At 37.8% G+C, this 19,291-nt stretch overlaps 1 protein-coding gene across 2 annotated transcripts in view; it reads left to right on the top strand.

The window, feature by feature from the left end:
• PTPN3 (protein tyrosine phosphatase non-receptor type 3) overlaps positions 1–19,291 on the top strand; it is a 97,159-nt gene that overhangs the window by 40,499 nt on the left and 37,369 nt on the right. The window contains exons 10-13 of one of the 2 annotated variants that reach the window (XM_075704848.1): positions 113–176; positions 5,971–6,143; positions 11,415–11,549; positions 13,070–13,246. In XM_075704848.1, coding sequence (XP_075560963.1) covers positions 113–176; positions 5,971–6,143; positions 11,415–11,549; positions 13,070–13,246 — 549 coding nt within the window. The remainder of the gene's footprint in view (positions 1–112; positions 177–5,970; positions 6,144–11,414; positions 11,550–13,069; positions 13,247–19,291) is intronic. The other variant, XM_075704849.1, reaches the window with a different exon arrangement.

Below are 19,291 nucleotides of genomic sequence, written 5' to 3'. Positions count from 1 at the left end.
GAATATTTAACAGCTAAAATCTTTTAGGCTTGATGTATACAGCATTATTTTTCATTGTTTTTTTTCCTGTCTAAACATTGTTTAGTATTCATAGTCTATTTCTTTCTTTTAGGGTGAACATATTAAAAATTTCCTTTAAAAGGAAAAAATTTTTTATACAACAACGGCAAAAACATGTAAGTAGTCATTTCATTTTCGTTTGCTCAAGTGGTCATGTTCAATTTTTTTTTTTGCCTAAATGTTAAGGCAACAAAAGGCTCTGTTGCGTTAACTTGCCTTTGAAATTCTGTTTTGTGAACTTGCCCTTGCTATTGTGGTCCTTTATGCTCGCTGTTTCCCATTTTTGTTTCCTTTCTAGCATGGAATCTTTTCAGATTCAGTCTGTTGGACTATATCTTACTCACGCAGGTTTCTTCTCCCTTGGAGACTTGGGGGAAATGCAGATCATCTTTTCTCCAGTATTTTGTAACCTAGCATATTTCCCTTTTCTTGCCAGCATCTGCTGCTCTTTTCGATGCTCTCCCTGCCCAGTAGAGTGCCTCACTGCAGTGAATCTACTAAACAGCTGCTTGTCCCATCTAAGAGGACTGTGTAAGGTCCCTTCTGCTTATGGGGCTCGGTTCTGGAAGAAAGGAAGGCACCTGGAGAAAAGGATAGGTCTGCAGCTGAAAGACATGAGGTTGGAAAGGGGGATAGTGCATCTCCTGCTGCGTGCAACATGGAGCACTTTAGAAGTTGGCAAAATATGTGAAGATAGTTGACAAAACTGATGCACAATAGAAGATTTTAGAGCAGTCTTCATAATGCTGTTTGCTTTTTGCAGACTTGTTGTAATATTAGGCTATTTAATAGAAAAAAAAATCTTGATTACAGTATTGTACTGCCATAATACGAACAGATAAACTAAGCTATCTTTTGAGCAAGAGAAGAGAATATTTAATATGACAGGAATAAATATGGAAATTAGTGACCAGCAGATATATAGATACTTTAATTCAGTTGAGGACAGAACTCAGATAGTAAAAGGTAAGTGTTAACTTATACCTAAACTTTATGAAGGCTCTTGATGAGTTCTTAAAGTGCTAGGAGCTGTGCTGCAAGAAGACCTCTTGACCCTCATCGATTAGAGGGGGTGCTGAACACAAGTTGCTAAGGAGGCTTTTTTTACCCAAAAGGAGAGTATTTTCATCTTTTCTTTTTTTTTTTCTTCTCCCCACCCCGCCCCTTGTTGGGTATCTCCCAAGTCTGAGGAGTGTGCATGTATGTACGCATTCCTAATTTTCAGGGCTCTTGTGTAAACAAAGTTAGTGTCTAGAGATAGTGTTACTGCACTAATGCTTACATACATAGCATGCACAAATGAAACTGTTTTCTCTTTTGAGAGAGCGTATCCTAACCCACCACAGAGGGGTCTTAAGTTTTCTGCAAGCTATAAGTTTCTAAATATATTGTTTATATGTAAACTTGTCTCAGTCTGTTCAACTGTATTTCACTGTATGAAGAAATGAGTGGTTGGCAAACCATTCTACTAGCTTGTGAGTGTAATTATATTTGCATTACACTCAGTGTAATTGTATGACACAAGTATTACCTTCTTCTAGGATTAAAAATTTACTGGTAAGGAACAAAACTCGGTGGTTAGTAACAATAGATGATGAGCATGCTTACAGGTTGGGTTTTTTTATTTTTTTTTTTTTTTAATATGGAGGAATGAAGTGTCAATATGTAATAGTCACTGGACTCAAAGATCAAGTAAAATACGTGGGTTCATTGCATAAAGACTTTACTGCTGTCAGAAATTTAATTTCTCTTTCTGGAGATGTGTCACCTTTGAAGAGGGCAGCATTCTTAACATTTGTTCAATTAAGCTTTTGTTAAATGATGACAGTTCAAGGCCCTTGATTAATTTAATTAATCTCCTCTTAATTGATCATAGTTCTTTATTTCATAACCCACTGAGATTACAGTAATGCACACTGTATTGTGCTTAGAGAGTTACAGAACTGTGGGAAAAATAAGGCCAGCCACATGACCTTTTCACTCTTTCTCAGTAGATATGAAAAATCAGACCAGGTGTGCTATTAAATCTCCAGATGTGTCTGTCCTTGTCAGTTAGCCCCTTGTGCCTGAAATTTAGGGCAGCAAGTCTGCATGTCTGCAGTACTTTACTGTTGCTTGAAAAGCTTGCTGTTGCAATGTGATGGGAGTGAGGGGGCAGCTGGACTGCTAGGGGTTTTCTCCAGAATGGTGGCTCGCTTGAGGGGTTTGTGAAGGAAGATGACTGAGGTCATGTCAGTTTTTGGGTTTATCAGATTTTTGCTTGGAAGTGCAGGAGGGAATAGGTAAATGAGGCTGAAAGGAAGGTGGAAGAAGGTGGGGAAAGCAGAGCAGATGCTACATATTAGTAGGCAAGATTTTACTAAAGATGGCAACAGTGCTATAACATTTCAGAGTTTTATATGTCATATGTAGATTTCTTTGCAAAAATCTACAGAAAGTTCTCAAAGGCTATGAATTTGCAGTCATTGGGATGTGCCATGTTTCACTGATTTATTCTTATTTCTCTTACTCGTTTTTTTCTTTCCTTATGCCCCTGTTCTGAAGACTCAACTTACGTTATCTCACTGTTTCCCTGCTACTCACCTCCTCTTTCACCCTCCCACTGCTTCAGTCAGTTGATCAGCTACTTGATAAAGTATGCAATATTTCTGTTTCTATTGAAGAGCTACATAAGGACTGAGGAGCAAGACAGAATCAGTGAATGTCTGATGCTTTAAAAGGTCATGATATGTAGACTTAATGAAGGGTGCAAGATTTAAGGTAGGAATAGGAACTATACTAGTTTACAGGCAACATTTTAAAGCTTCCAGCAATGAAACTTTATACAGTGTCTTTCAAATCAACTTCCTTTTCTGCATATTAAAATAAGTTTTTACTTGCTATGTTGTACGCACTTTCAAATTCTGTGTGAATGGAATAGGCATATGTCTGATCAAAGTTCTTGCCTGATGCTGAAATAGCAAGAGACTCACTTTAGCTATTGAGAATTGTTCCATTAACCTTAATGGTCACAGATTTCTCTAATCCTCATTTCTTGATAACTATTAAAATAGCATTCTTTTGGAACTTGAGTTGAGAAATGTGATAGGCACTAAATCCTTGGATCCCAGTAGAACACTCTTCATCTTTAAAATGGTGTATCAATTTAATAGCACGATTTGCAAGGTGACCTATTAGTGAGCCTTATGGTTTTGTTAACAAAAGATTTTGTTAATTTAAAAATTGACTACATTCTTCTGAAACTTCTGAAAGTATTTTTCCTAGTATAAGCCCATATTTGGACTTTTAGCCTGCTTAGAAACTGTTAAGAAGGTTCAGTGACAACAGTTGGGAAGAAGGTACTTGTGGCTTAGAGAGCAAGATTCATTACTGTTTTCAAACCTAAATTTAAAAACAGAATATTAGATGTACTTAATTCCTTATATTTACGCTATGGCTTTTCAGTATAATCGAGATGTTTGGATAATCTAATTTTTATGGGAACTGAAAGACCAGTACTCCAGGCTGACAAAAATAACTCTACATTTCCTTTTATTTGTCTGCTGGAGTAGTGTAAAGTGCTTCAGGTGGTTTTCAGCCAACAGGGGGTATGTAAGAAATGCTGTTTGTTGCTAAATCTTTAAGTGATGTGTGCTTTTTATATTGCAAGAAATTCTGAGTTAAAATTTCGCTATGCTTGCACACTTTATTTTATATAAGCGAATTAGAAGCAACTGTGGTGAACTGACAAAGATTAATTGGTTCCAGTACACATGATGCTCCAATAACAAACCCTACTTCTTTTAAAAAAAAAAAAAGTTTTAATAGATATGGGGAAAAACATGCCTGAAAGATTGCAATCCGGTAATGTTTTGCAGTGCCTATGTAAAATCAAGGGGCAAATCCTTTTTATCTTTCTCTTGAGAGTCTCATTGCTTTTCTAAAATAGTGACTTCAGTCATAGATTCTCTGAACTAGTCATCAAGTGACTTGCAGAATGAGGCATTGATCTCTGATACATGGCATTTGTAAAATGTTGCCTAGAAATAAAAAGAATACAAGAAAAACACGCTGATTATTGCAGCCAAAATGGTCTGTAGTTACTTCCCAGTAGGATTGTTGCTGTGAACAAGCAAAAGGACAATGGCAACTAGAAATCAAGGTGTTATCCAGGTGGGACCTCTTATTTCTTGCTAGACTGTATGAGAAAGAACTTTGTTAGGTCTGAGTCCTTTAATAAAAAGACTTTGCAACCCAAATCCTGACATTCTCCAAAGTATGAGTTAGAGAGCTTTCCTGAGATGGTTGCCCACCTAATTGTATGCTGATGTGTCAAAATTCAGTCATAATTCAGAACAGCTGGAAAAGGTGAGAAATGACATTGAAAACTTGCTTTTTTCACTGAAGTGCTGAGCTGTGATAGCAATTAACTCAGGTCTCATGTTATCTTGCTTTCTCCCCTTTACTTTACCTTTCATTCCACTTTCTTTGCATCAGTAACTATATTAACTAACTAAAGCTGTGTCTTGTGCAAAACTCTCTTGGGATCTGAAATAGCTCAACAAGTTCTGTAGTTGGTGAGGGCACAAATGTGGATGGCACAGTTGTGTTACACCTGTGTTTCACTGGGGCTTTGGCACTGAAGTTACAAATAAGAGTTTGTACCAAGACACACAAGCTTTGTATTCTGCTTCCTTTTGATCTCCTCATTGTGGCCTCATGTTATCATCCAGAAAGCAGGACTGGATTTGAACAGCAGTAGCAGCAGCTCCAGTCCCATCACAGCTACTTTCTTTCCCCCAAGATGGGTCACCGTTAACATCTTTAGTATCTCTTAAAAGACTATCAAGCAGATGCTTTTTGCATACTATGTCTCTTGAAAGAACATTATTGAATTGAAGCTTTATGTGAAGAGTTTGAATTCAAAGATTGAGGGTTTTTTCCTTTCTACATTGCACCCTTAATGGAATGTTTAAAAGAGTTTTGTTTGTCATAGGAGGTCAAGATCTGACTGGAAACCTGAAACTATATTTAGCCATTTTTTGTGGTTTAGCCCCAGCCAGCAACTAAGCACCACGCAGCCGCTCGCTCGCTCACTCCCCCTACCCCGATGGGATAGGGGAGAGAATCGGAGGAGTAAGAGTGAGAAACACTCCTGGGTTGAGATAAGAACAGTTTAATAATTGAAATAAATTAAAATAGTAATGATGATAATAATAACAATAATAATATAGAAAGCAAGTGATGCACAATGCAATTGCTTATCACCTGCTGACCGATACCCAGACAGTTCCCGAGCAGCGATCGCTGCTCCCCGGCCAAACCCCCCCAGTTTATATACTGAGCATGACGTCACATGGTATGGAATAGCCCTTGGGTCAGTTTGGATCAACTATTCTGGCCGTGCCCCCTCCCAGTTTCTTGTGCACCTGGCAGAGCATGGGAAGCTGAAAAGTCCTTGACTAGCATAAGCAGTACTTAGCAACAACTAAAAACATCAGTGTGTTATCAACATTCTCCTCCTACTAAATCCAAAACACAGCACTATGCCTGCTACTAGGAAGAAAATTAACTCTATCCCAGCCGAAACCAGGACACCATTTAATATTACGGTCATATATACAAAATCTTTACCACTCTAGACTTAAATATTTCATTAACGCTGTAAGGATTAGGAACTGAAAAACTTAATAATTTTCCAGTATTGCTTAAACTTTTAGAGTGTCTGTTTTGCAGTTTAGAATTTCATATAGTCACAGGGCTATTCTTGCCATCTCCAGCTCAAAATCTACTATACACTGTTTTTTTTTGTTTTCCTAAATGCATTTTTCCTATTTAAGCTAAAAGTAATTTCATTGTTGTTTTATGAGGTTGTTTACTGTGTTTGGTCTGCTTGTATATATTGAAACATGGTATTTCGTACTGTTACAGAATGAATCCAGAGAACATATTGTTGCCTTCAACATGTTAAATTACAGAGCATGCAAAAATCTGTGGAAATCTTGTGTAGAGCATCACACGTTTTTTCAGGCAAAGAAGTCACTACCTCATGAAAAAAAGATACTGTCACATTATTGGACCCTGGGTTCTAGAAATCCAGCAAAGTAAGTATTCTGTGAAAGCATGTTTTGCATTGTAATGGGAACAGGAAGATTTGTGTCAGTGATAGCTGGAGTGGCAGAGTTCAGTTCTGCCCACAGCTGTGTCCCGGTCTGTATGTGAACCATTTGACAAGTTATATAGCTGTGGTTTTAGTTTTGCAATGTGGTGTCATTACAATACAACTTTTCTTATAATTTCCTAAAAAGGTGTTTGAATGTAAGTGTGTTTCACTGGTATTGTTTCAGCTTGCTGTTTCAGTTTGAGGTACAAAAACACTAGAAAGTAAAAATGTCATGTAGCTAATGATCCAGTAAAAGAATTTGCATAACAGAGTTGTTTTGAACTGTTGACCCCTTAGTGTCGTATACACACTGTTTAATAATGTTAGGGCAATTTCTGTAGTGCATCATACCAACCAGTTATTACTGACATCGAGATAAAAAACTTTGTCCCATCCAAGTATTCAAGATAGCACTTTTGTGACACTTCTAATCTTTTATTTGCCTTGTTGGGTTCTGCTAGTCATGGAGCTGGTAGTTTCATAGTGGTATCTAAGATCTATCTCCCCAAAGGTAATACTTCAGAGCCTGTCATTTTGCTATATGAAGTTGGGATTGTTCTTTCCCATATGCACCAACTGGGCCCTAACTGCATTAAACGTCATCTGCCAGTTTATTGTCTTGTCACTTGACATTGTAATGTCCTTCTGCATTTCTTCACAATTGACCTTTATTTTTCCCATCCTGTGTGATTAATATCTTCAGCAAACTTTGTTCACTCTTCTCCCTAGATCACTAGTGAATATGTTGGACAGAAGAGCCCCCAACAGATATCCCTCTAAGACTTCACTGCTGATCTTTTTTCACTATAAATCTAAAACATTTTTTCCTATTCTCTCTTTTATGTCACAAGTGAACAGGTAATTAATTCCTCCAAGTGAAGACCCTATTTCCTAGCTCCTTAGTTTCTTTATGGGTTTAAGGGACCTTGTCAAATGTCTTTTTGAAGTCTTGAGTAGACTAAATCACTAGTGTAAAGTGAGAGGTTATACGCAAGTAGTTTTGCTGATTCATTTTAGAGTCTTTTAGATTTTTATAAGTATCAGTCCCAGTGATTTCTTTCATTAAATTAATTTGTTCTGTTGTTTCATTTATCAGCAATTCAGCTACAAAAGTGTCATGTCATGTGTTGTCATAGTCTTGTCTGTGTCCCGTCCCCACCCCACTCCTGAAAAAAAATTATGTCATGAAACATATCAAAAATCTTTCATATTAATTGTGAATGAAAAAGTAAGTGTCATGACACTTCTCCGAATGTGAGATTTTGGAGGGTTCTTTGGTCCTTTGATCATCTGTAGTCTCTGTAGACTCTCTAGGAACCTGCTTGTTCTGATGATTTTTGGAGAAGTATTTTATTGTTTTCTTTTTGTGTGTGGGTGGTGGTTGTTTGTGGATGTTTTGCAGTGTGTTCCCCTAACAATTTAACTTTATATTTAATTTGTCAGACTGATTCTCTCTTTCCTATTTGGATATGCTTCAACTTTTGAATTATGTCATCACACTTCAAATAGCTTCCCAGACTTCGGTGGCTGGCTGGCTTTTCATATTGTCATGTCTCTAGACACTGCAGAAATTCATACCAAGTGGACTTGTCTTGCTTGTAAATGAAGCAGTTAACCTATGAGGGGTGTCCAACAATAAGATGACTGATAAAATGTTATGTTTTCTGCTGGAGTGTAATTCTGTATTTTCACCTGGTACTAGATCATAGCTGAAGCGAGTGAAAATAAGTAGTTGTATGAACAGTAATCTAGTTTTCTAACACTTTACAGATCCGTATTTTGAGAATTCACCTCCTCTTTGGGTGATATGAACTTGTTGTTCCTATAGTGAAGATTTTGAGGAGGTAACTTTCTCGGAGCTTGTAGGATTGTCACATCCTGGAGTCCTTTATTTCTCTCAGATTTACAGACAGATTCAAAATCCTGATGCTTTTATATACATATGCACACACAGGCATTGCACAGCCCTTGCAATCATAGAATGCTTTGGGTTGGAAGGGACCTTTAGGAGGTCATCTAGCCCAACCCCCCTGCAGGGAGCAGGGACAGCTTTAACCAGATCAGGTTGCTCAGAGCCCCGTCCAGCCTGACCTTGAATGTTTCCAGGGATGGGGCCTCCACTACCTCTCTGGGCAGTACAAGTTCCAAAGGGTACTAGTTTAGTATCATTCAAATTTTTATCAAATATTTGAATTTTGACAAATTTGACTGTTACAATTTCTTAATAGCTTGTAGCATGCAGGATAGTTCTTATTGTTGAACTGAGTTACTAAGAAGGACTTCTTTTCAAGTAACTTCATGTTCTGAGGTATTACCTCTAGTCAACTGCTTATTTAGGCTCTTAAGGAATCTCTAGGGAGAACTGTTCATTGTGATATCTTCCATCAGCTTAATGATATCCTCTGTATTAATGCATTCTTTGGCCATCTTTGTGCCAGCAACAAGCGTGAACTTTAGGATCTATGTGAGGCAGAAATGACTCAGCAACCTTTACTGTCAGAGATTGCTAAAGTACAATAAGAAGCAATAGTAATTTTGGGAAACTTTCAGTAGTTCCTATCAACTTGGTCACTGTCACTCAGCAAATTATTTTCTCAAAAGATTTAAGAAAAGGTGTGAACAAGTCACTTCTGAAATCATCAGTCATATATTGAAAATTTTCAGTTTTCTACTTGTTTGTGATTGTGGAATGTTGTAAGAGACAACATGAGCTTCCACGTTCCTTTTCAAGGATGACTCTGAGCTCATGTGGAAGCTACGCAACAAAAAAAAGGGATTCTGTGTTCTCCCTTATGAAAGAGAACAAAACTTTGCATTGAGTAAAACAAACAAAACCAACCAACCAAAAAAAAAAAAAAACCTTAAAAACCCCACAAAACCCCCACCAACCACACTATACAACCCTGGAGGTTTTAAGATTGACTTGTCTTCAATTCATCCAACTTCTGTCAGCTTTGAAGGGGGTTACATTCAGGTTTTACCACCTTAAGTATCACAAGCTTTCCTCTGGAATTTGTAGCTTTTTTGTACTATGTTCTTTTACACTCGTGAGGCAGATATAGCAGCATCTATTGCATCAGTTCAAATAGCAGATATAGTAGCATCTATTGCATCAGTTCAAAGAGCTGAACTCTTGCAACCCTTTAGTACAGTTTCCTATTTGCATGTCTCTGTGCCCTTCTAGATTCTCTTAGCTTAAGGTACTAGTGGAATTCCATTTAAATTAGGCTGCCAAGTTGTATAAATCACCTGTAAGGCTTATTCTAGGGGCAGGCTGAATCACATCTCCCAGATTCTGAGAGCTCTCTCAATGTTTCTGGACTGAATGCTGAATAACCTGTCCTAGGCACATTCTCATTCCTTGCTGAAAAGCTAAAAATGTACCTATTTTTTCACAAAGGATAACCTTGGTAATAAATGGGAGCAAGGAACTGTCACCTCAAGATATTACAGCCCATTCCAGAAAGGCATTAGCAGCCTTTCAGTATGTTTGCTGAGAAATATCCTTGTATTTGATATCTGAAGAGCAGCTACTTGGATTTCAGGAGATTGTTTGTTTTGTACCTTCACTGAAATATCCAGAGAATATGTTGTTAAAGTGATTCTGTGGTCAGGGTTTGAGGTTAGGGCTCTGGCTTCTATCACATGAGTTACATTGCACCTCAAAAGTCACCTGCATTGGAAGATGCATGAACAGGCACTTGTAAAAAAAGGAAAACTGACTAATGCAAAAATGTGGAATTCTTCAAGATACATTTTTTGTAATACATCCTCTTTTTCCACTCTCCCTCTCTGCTCCACCTGTGTAAGGCTTCTTTGAAAGAACTCCTTGTTTTTGTAGAGGACCAGAGCAGTTGGTGCTTTGTCATTGGTATTCAGAAGACTTACAGAAATAAAATGGGTAATACAGGCAAAAGCTTCTCCTGACTTCATGGACTGTGTGTTTACTAAGCTTAAAAACATGCATGGGTAACTGATTTTGATATGTAGACACTTCATATTAAGTTTTCCCTCTTTGTGTTTTGAACTGGGAGAAGCTTTAAAAGCACACATTTAGAAGATGAAGGAATTAATTGGCTTTAATATAATGAACAAGATATATAAAATACTTCAGAATATAAAAAAGTTTTGGATTGCTTTTTCTGTTTTGCTTGTATAAACAAAAAGCAGTACAATGCAAAGCCATACTTAAGGTTTGATATTAGCACAAGTAATATCCACAGCATAAACAACTTCAACCTTTTTTTTTTTGTTATGCTATGTAAAACTGAGACATTTCAGCTCTATAGTAAAGTCCTCACACACACTGCTATCCCAGCCACCCATTTTATACAGCTCAGGACTTTGTGAGCCAAAGATGGTTTCTCTGTAACTCATAAATTGCTTCTTTTCCGTGAGAAATCCTAGGCCTGTAAACTTGAGGATGAGCAGCTTATCTCTCTGCTTGTCTTGTGGAATGCTGTGTAAAAAAGATGCATAAAATTTAGTTTATTTCAATTCTGATCTACTTTAAAAATTTCTTTATGCTGTATACTTCCACTAGTAAGATATTTTTATTGCTTTCCTAGCTGAGGTTCTGATTCTGATGCAACCCTTGTCTTGTCAGGTTCTTGTCACAAGAAGCAGTCCAGACTTGGAGATCCCCTTTTCATGTCAGATCTTTCTCTAATGCTTTATTCCTATAAGGAACACATCACTCAAATGTGGCTTCCTTCCGGAAATAGAGAATGATCTGGTGTAGCTCTTACTTGCTGAGGCAGCAGGTAGATGGTTAAAGTAGTCCTGTGCTCAGTGAAGCCATTAGTGAATTATGAGTTTTAACAGGGAACATCTAGAACATCTAGAATCCTTTGCCTGTATCTGAACCATGTTTTGTCAGGCACTCAGTTCAGTGCCAATAGGACATACTGAATTTCCTGTTTTCCCCTCCATCTTCTTAAACACAATTGGGTTAAAAATAACTCTCAGAAAAAGTTATTTTTACCCAGGCTTGTGATTAACATTGCAGCAGGGATTAACAAACAGTTTTATTGCCACAAGTGAAGGACAGTAAATGGCCCTGTGAGAATGCAAACACATAAGTAAGGAGGGGTAAGCACAGGGGACTCTTTAAAACAAATTAATTATAAAATTGGCTTTTGTAAGCATATTTTATTTCATTTAAGTTTTCTATGCAAAATAATTCACGTACAATTTTTTTATTTCTTTTCAGGTCTGTAAACAGCCAGTACTGCAGAAAAGTTATAGGTGGAATGGTTTGGAACCCATCTATGAGACGATCTGTATCTGTTGAACATCTAGAGACCAAAAGCCTTCCTTCTCGATCACCTCCTGTTACGCCTAATTGGTAAATCCAGTTTCAGCCTTTCCCATACCTTCCAGCCTCCTACCTTTTCTAATTGTATGTAGTCTAGCAGAATAATTTATGTAGTGTGTACATATACATTCTCAGATAACAATGTTTAAATATGTATGATAACAGGAGAAGAGTGGGTGTCACTTACCTCGACTTTAGCAAGGCTTTTGGTACTGTCTGCCAAAATACTATACCCAAGTTAAGGCATAATGTTTGGGAAGGGTGGACAACAAAATGTGGGTTTTATTTTGTTTTTTTTAAAAAAAAAAATGGTTGGATGGCTGGACTCGGAGGGGAGTTATTTGTTAATGGGTCATGCTCTACCTTGAGGCCAAATAACAAGCGGAGTACTGCAGGGGTCTATCTTGGGACCTGTCCTGCTTAACATCTTTATGACCTGGAGGGGGCAATGGAGTGCTTGCTCATAAAGTTTGCAGATGACACCAAACAGTTGGAGTGAGTCAATAAGCTTGGGGGCAGGGCTGCTGTCCAAAGGGACCTTGGTAGTCTGGAGAAATGGGACAATAGGAACTCTATGAAATTCAGTGAAGACAAATGCAAAGTCTCGGAAGGAAGAACCCAATATCCAGTATTGTCTGCGATGCAACTCTCTGGAGAAGAACCTGGTAACCTTTGTAGGCACAAAGTTGTACATGAGCTATCTGGTGTGCCCTGGCAGCAAGACAGCCACAGCAACCTGGCGGTATTAACAGAAGCATAGATGGTAGATCAAAGGAAGTGATTATCCTCCTTTAGCTCAGCATTTATTAGACCTTATTAGAATGCTGCAGCCACTTTTGTGTCCATTAATAGAAGAAAGACACTGACAAACTGGAGTGAGCTCAGCAAAGGCTGCCAGCCACCAAGGTAGTCAGGAGCCTGGAGCACTTACCCTATGAGGAAAGGCTGAGACAATGTCACTTGTTCAGCCTGGAGAACCAAGGGTTTCCTGCATGCCTAATAACAGCCTAGCAATACTTAGGAGGAGGCTAGCTAGAGGATGAGGACAGGTTCTTTTAGTGTTGCCTGGTGGGAGGATGAGGCAACAGGTATCTTGAAACAGGAGAGGCTTTATCTGGACATAATGAAAACTGCTTCACCACAAGGACAGTTGAGCAGTGGCTGCTTAGAGAAGCTGTGCAGTCTCTGTCCTTCAAGTTTTTTGAGATCTGACTGGATATAAGCAGCCTGCTTTGAACAGGAGGTTGGACTAGATGACCTCCATATATCCCTTCCAACCTGAATTATCCTATGATTAGAACTTTAACAACACAGGTAGCATTTTAGGGGGGAGGGGGCGAGGGAACAGATCAGTTCAGTGTGTGGAACCTAGGAGTGTACGATTGCCTAGTATGCCATACCAAATGTTTAAAAATTAATTCTTTAAAGACCTATAGGCCTGTTATGAAGATCTCTGGACTTAGATTGCAATAGGATAGAAATTTCACTCTGATGAAGTTTTATGAATTATTCTGATCTTCCAACTTGTGTTTGTGTTCCTTATTTTTAAGGCGGAGTCCTAGACTACGTCATGAAATTCGTAAACCACGACACTCATCTGTAGATAACCTTACAAATGAGATTAGTTATATTACTGAAACGGAGGATGTTTTTTATACATATAAGGGCTCTCCGACATCAAAGGACAGTGATTCGGAGTTCTCTCAGAACCGTAGTCCACAGAGGAGGTGAGGACTTCTGCAAACAATTCATTGCCTGTTTTGATTTTTTTTTAAAAAAGACACCAAACAAAAAAACAAACAGCTTTAGTATAAAACAGTCATCATTGGTTATAATATCAAAATGAGTTCAAACAGGTTTATGTTTGCATAAACTTTATTTTGACAAATTGCTGAACTGCAAATGCCATGATACAAAATGACGTTAAAAACAAACCAGCCCTTTTTCCCTAAACAATTCTCAGCAGTTGAGTTCTCGGTAAAATAAAAGAAGCTATTAAAGGCATGCCTGTTCATATCTGTAATATCCTGTTTCCTAATAGCTTCTGCATCCCTTTCTTACCTGTTACAAACTCTTCTTTTTTTTGGGGGGGGGGGGGGGGGGGGGGGCGGGCGGGGGGGGGGGGGGGGGGGGGCGGGCGGGCGGGGGGGAGGGGGGTGAGGAAAGACTTACTGAACTCCTAAGAGTTCACTTATGTTCCACATCATCAGCTCAGCATCATCAGTTGAAAGAGTTACTGCATTTGAGTAAACACAAGAACATAATAATGTTAGCAGTCATCCATCTTTTTCTTCCTCAGAGGAATTGTAGATTGCTAGTCTAAAGGCAGTCTCTGCTTTTTTGCCTTGAGGCATTTTTGCTGTATTCCTTGAAGACCAACTTTGTTCTCCCCTGCAGCAGTCTAACCACTGCTAGGTCTGCTTCCAGAGCTTGAAGCACCCGTCTAATAACACTGATTATTTGTTCGCTCATATGTTACATTTTATGGGTGGCTTCCCTCTTGTCTTAAAAAGGCATTTCCTAATGAGTAGCTTCAAATTAACACAATATTAACTTCAGAAATAATATACAAAGTCATTGATTGTTCAGTCTCAGAAAGAAAACAGAGCTACTTTAAAACTTTCAGCTGGGAAGAATACTACGTATTAAAATGCAGGTTCCTTTGCAGTGTTACAAAAGGAAAATGGTTTCTAGTGATCCCTAGTAACTTTAAGGCAAGATGTAGTTTGAGAAGAAATGTATTAATGGAAGCTGATAGGACTCACCTACCTCTGTGATAGTGTGCAGCTACTAACTGTAGCTTTAAACTCTGGATTTAAACAGTTTTCTTCAAATTTTGATTTGTTATTTATTATTTATGTGTTGTTACTGCATTACAGCAGAGAGGTTTCCATGAAAGACGGGAAAAATTAACATGTATGCATATTTGGAGTTTGTCACTGTGGTGTTTTGAATTGTTTTTCTGTTTTTCTGACTGGAAGTCAGATGAACCTTAGTACTAGTAGTGTCGTAATAGCCATGATAATATACGAAAGTGATGCCTCTAGATGTTGTGTATAGTCATAGATATGAAGCCATGTCTTTCCTGTATTTTAACATTTACAGATTATATACTTTTAGAAGTATTTTCTGAGTAAAAGTAATGAGAGGCAGACCATAAGAGGAGATGATGAGGGTAGAAGCTGTAGACAGAAAACTAAATTATCATGCTGTGTTCTGTGACTGGTGGATTGTGTCTTGCCAGTTAGTACATTGTTGGGTTTTTTCTTTTATTTTCCTTTTTCTTTTCTTCCCCTGTAGCTTTTTTCCTTTCCTTCCTGTTTCACCTTTCCTATGCCAACTGAGAATGGAGTCAGAAAGCCTGCTTTTATGCTGTTTCTCAGACAGTGGAAATAGGATATTCTAAATTTAAAAATAGCACATTAATTTATTTTCTGAGCACTAAATGACTATGCTATATCTGAGTACTATCACCACCGTGGAGATTACTGTTATTACCTCATATAAACCAAATTTTCTATATGTCTTATCCCCAATGCATTCTTGGTTTCTTGGGTATGTTTATAATATTTGATACTCTGCAGATAACTGAAAAAATGCTTGCATAAATCTGATGAATTTACATTTAAAGAGTGTGTTTTGGAAGGAGAGCATAGCGCATGGAATGGATGATCATTTGTACTGACTGTTACTTTCATGAAGTAAAATGGTCATTAATACTTTCATTTTTAACAATTTAGTTAAAATATACAGTAACTGTACAAATCAAACAAATGTTTCTTCTCTACACTGAAGTTTTCAACAGTTTATGTTAGTCCATATTCCAGTTTTTCTTCTTTTATATTCTTACAGTAGTCATTACTTGCTTCACTCCCCTATTTGAAAGATGTAAAGTAAAATTAAGTATAGATGTGGTCAGATATTTCTTTCCCTGAATGCTTTATTGACAGAGGGAATCTTACCATCAGCTAAATCTGTTTTATAAAAAAAAAAGTTTAAATTGTGTATCTTCAGTATTAAATATGGGCAAACACTTGCCCTGGACTTTTGCTGCACTTCAGGAATATTTAGATACTAACTATAAATCACCTTGCAGTGTACTGATAAAGCCAATTTACCCTTTTTTTGCTATCTGGTTTTCTTTTTCCTTAGAGGAGAGTCAAGAGTAGCTTCTCATAGTCCTGCTAACATACATTGAGGGCTCTTTTTTTACTGCCTAGACTGCCATCTGAGACTATCAAAAAAGGTGTTAGTTAAGGCTGATTATAACTAATGAATAGCTTCAATATGAAAAAAAAAAAGGGAAAATTTTTTGAGAGCTACTAGCAAACAACTGTAAGATGCTTATTTTTCATTGCTGAATTGTTATGTCTGGGACCTCAAATCTTAATTGTAATCATGCAGCTGCTTGATTTTTGTAAACTAAATATGTTTACATCAATTTCATTTACTGTATCTCAAGCTCAAGACTGTGCAAGCTGCAGTTAGCATGGGTTATCTTCTCTGTTTTTCAGGCTGCTATTAGCTTTTCGGGGGCGGGGGGATAGTTTTCACCTGTTTCACTTCAGCCCCTGGGTAATGTCTTAAGTCCTCTTTGTCAGAACAAAAAGTGGTCCAAGATAGACCTACCTTCAAACCGATCTTTTGTGATACAGTGCTTTTTGAGACAAATATGTAGGCAAAATTTGTATAATAAGACTTGCTGTGTACCTAATCCTACCAAGGCATGTTCAGAACCTTGGTAGGTATCAGAACTGTAGAAGCCACCACTGCTGGCAGAGTACCTATACCTTCACTTATTTCCCTATATACCTTATTTTACCTCCTGACAATACCAAGTATAATTATTTTTTTAATAATCTATTTTATTCCTTGCTGTGTTTACTCATGTGAGGGAATCAATCAAGTTCTGTTTTCTTTCTATAAAACAGCTCTTAGTTTAGAGGGCATAAAACACATCAGTTATTTACATGTGTTCTTCTGTTTCTTTAAACATGTTGTACTGTATTGACATGTCACCACCTGGAACTGTTTACTGTTAAATACTTTTAAAGAAGCATGCTGGAGATGAGGGCCAAGAATATTTTGCTGTTTATTATATTGTTTCTCTGAAGAACACAGTGATTGTTTTAAAAAACTACTTTGTCTGAACATTCTACCTTCTAACTGAAATTTATGAGGTATATCCTATGGGCTGTGACTAGAAAAAAGAAAATTAGGAAACAGAGCAAACTGTGTGCATAGGTGAACTATAGAAAACCAGGGCAAGCTTGTGAGTCTTGTGTTGGTGTAGCTAGACTGCTTCTGCTACCCAAAGTATCTAAGGTACTTTCACATTCAAGTACAATTTGAGGCTCAGACATAGTGAAAAGAAGCAATTTTCTCTCTCAGATTAGCGTCTGCAGAAAAGATTGGAGCTGTCTGTTACATATGTATTATAGACAAAAAAATTGCTCTAATCGCAAATTAACATATATTAAATAGAGCTTTATTCACAGGGCATGAATAGGTTTGCCTAAGCCAAGCATCTCAAATCACAGCTGCATACAAAACCTGTCATCAAAGACAGTGCTGAAGAGGACTTCAGGAGGACTTTTGTTTAGCCCAGGGCTCCCCAGCCTTTGTGAAGAAAGCTTCCCCTGTCAGTTCTTTCTCCTCTTTGTTGCCCTGCTGACGTCCAACTCATCTGACTGCTACTGCCACTGAAAAATTAAGACTAACGCAGACATAGAGCCCACACTGAGCCTTCTGAAGTCTCATAGGTTGCTTTCTGTGTTATACCACACTTTTTGTTATGGCTGTGCCTCACCAGTTCAGAGCAGGTAATCTAGTCTATCTTCTGACTATATGTTGTACTCCCTCTGTCACTATAATATGGACATGCTGCTACTGTTCTTTTGGGTTTAAAATGATTTAAAGAATAATATTGAGATAAAACATACTAATTAGTAAGTGCACTTGTTTGACTGTTTTTCAGTTAGAATTGGCTTTCCGTAGTCTTGACTTCAGCTTCCCTGAAGATGTTTTTCTTGAGAGATTTGTTATCTTCTTCATTGAAGCACTGCTGCTACTGACTTACTACATTTCTTATTTTAAGCAAGGTAGAAAACACCTATGTTCTGTGAGGTTACATACCTTACCTTCAGATGTCCTTAAACACTGAGGTGTGCATTAGGGAAGAGTTATGAATACGAATTCTTATGGCTTTCCTTTAAGACAGAAAATAAATTATATTATGAGGCTTTATTATTTCTAAAGCTATGTCTGCTGAAGAGCTGCTTTAATTTGGCATTTTTTTCAAAGCTGTCTCATACCAACAGGCTATTTGGTATCAACCCATCCTGACCATCTGCTGTCCTGATAGGTAGCCTGGATAGAGCTCCTGGAAGAGCTTTTCTTTGAGAAAAATGTTTCCTTTTCAGTGCAACAGGTTTAAACCACAGCTGGTTATTTTTAAAGGCAGCCTGATGGACTGGTGCAGGGAATTCCTTCTGATGATAGTTTTCCCTTTTTTTAGCCTGGTATGGTACCTGAAGATTACCACCATTGCAGTTTCTCTTGATAAAGGTACCACTAAGGTTTCCAAACTTGGAATGAGGAAAGCCTCACTGGTGTAGAAGAACAAATCATCATTACTGATATGCCTTTCCATGACACTAATGCAATCTGTATGCTACTGTGTCATCTGAGGGCAAAAGGCAACAGTATAAATGAAATAGTCATATTGAAGTGTGTGACACTGTTTTCAGGACCAGGTTGGGAAATTCTGAAATGTCTTCAATTTAAGCTGTAACCTTCAAATCTACTTTGGCTTTAAGTGGGGCAATAGGCTGATTATATTTTGGAATCATACTCTGACATGCTGCTTGGTCTTGTGAATCAGATGGCAGTTTTTGTCTTGAAAGACTGCACTGGCCACCCCGAGTGCAAGTTCTGGTTTTCAGTATTGACATTTGCTTTTTTTTAAAAAATAAACTTAAAATGTGCCTAGTGTATAGGGAATGTAACTTAATGCTTATCACACCCAGTTGTTCATGTGTAGGATCCTTCACTGATGAGCTGTTACAAGAACAGGAAAAAAATTGGAAGAAACTAGCTTACCCTTTACCTTCAAGTAAATAAGTGAAAATTTAAATGACTAAGATGAGTTTGCTTGTTTCCTTATGTTCAAGTATTTGTTGTAAATTAAAAATCTGTAGATGTAAATGTTTCAGTAATATGCATTTTAAACACTTGGTGAACTTAAAATACCAAGGTCCAAGGTTTGTCATGAAAACATGACATGTAACTGAGTAGTATTTAGGGAGCTTTGAACTTTAATTTTCCCTGTGTGTTTCTTTCCTTTTTCTCAAGCATCTTCTGGTGCCTGAGGTGTGATACAGATGTTCACACTTCACAGTGACATGAGAAATGAAAGTGAATGAATGAATGTCAAGAAATGAAAACTGGCAACCACTGTGTTGTTTAATCCTCTTAACTGCCGAGAAACCAGCTGCAGGAAGCTGCATGGTTTTCAGCCAGCCCCTATGAAAAGGGAAGAGTATCCTCCACTCTGTGTTCATGGATTTAAGGTTTTAATCTGGCTTTGTGGGAAGGCTATGTGTTGTTACCAACACCCACACTTGCCCCTTAATTGAATGTTGTCTCATTAAAGCAAGCTGGTGTTTCTTCCAGACAAGAAGGTGTTACTGAAACAAACAGGCTTCTTTGTGGTTCAGGATAATCTTATGTTACCTGTGCAGGACCAATTTCTTCTTTATGTGAGGAGCAGA

The sequence above is a fragment of the Pelecanus crispus genome, chromosome 2, assembly GCF_030463565.1.
Source record: "Pelecanus crispus isolate bPelCri1 chromosome 2, bPelCri1.pri, whole genome shotgun sequence".
NCBI classification, from domain to species: Eukaryota; Metazoa; Chordata; class Aves; order Pelecaniformes; family Pelecanidae; genus Pelecanus; species Pelecanus crispus.
Note: the sequence above shows the minus strand (reverse complement) of the source record. Positions and strands in the feature narration are given on the sequence as shown.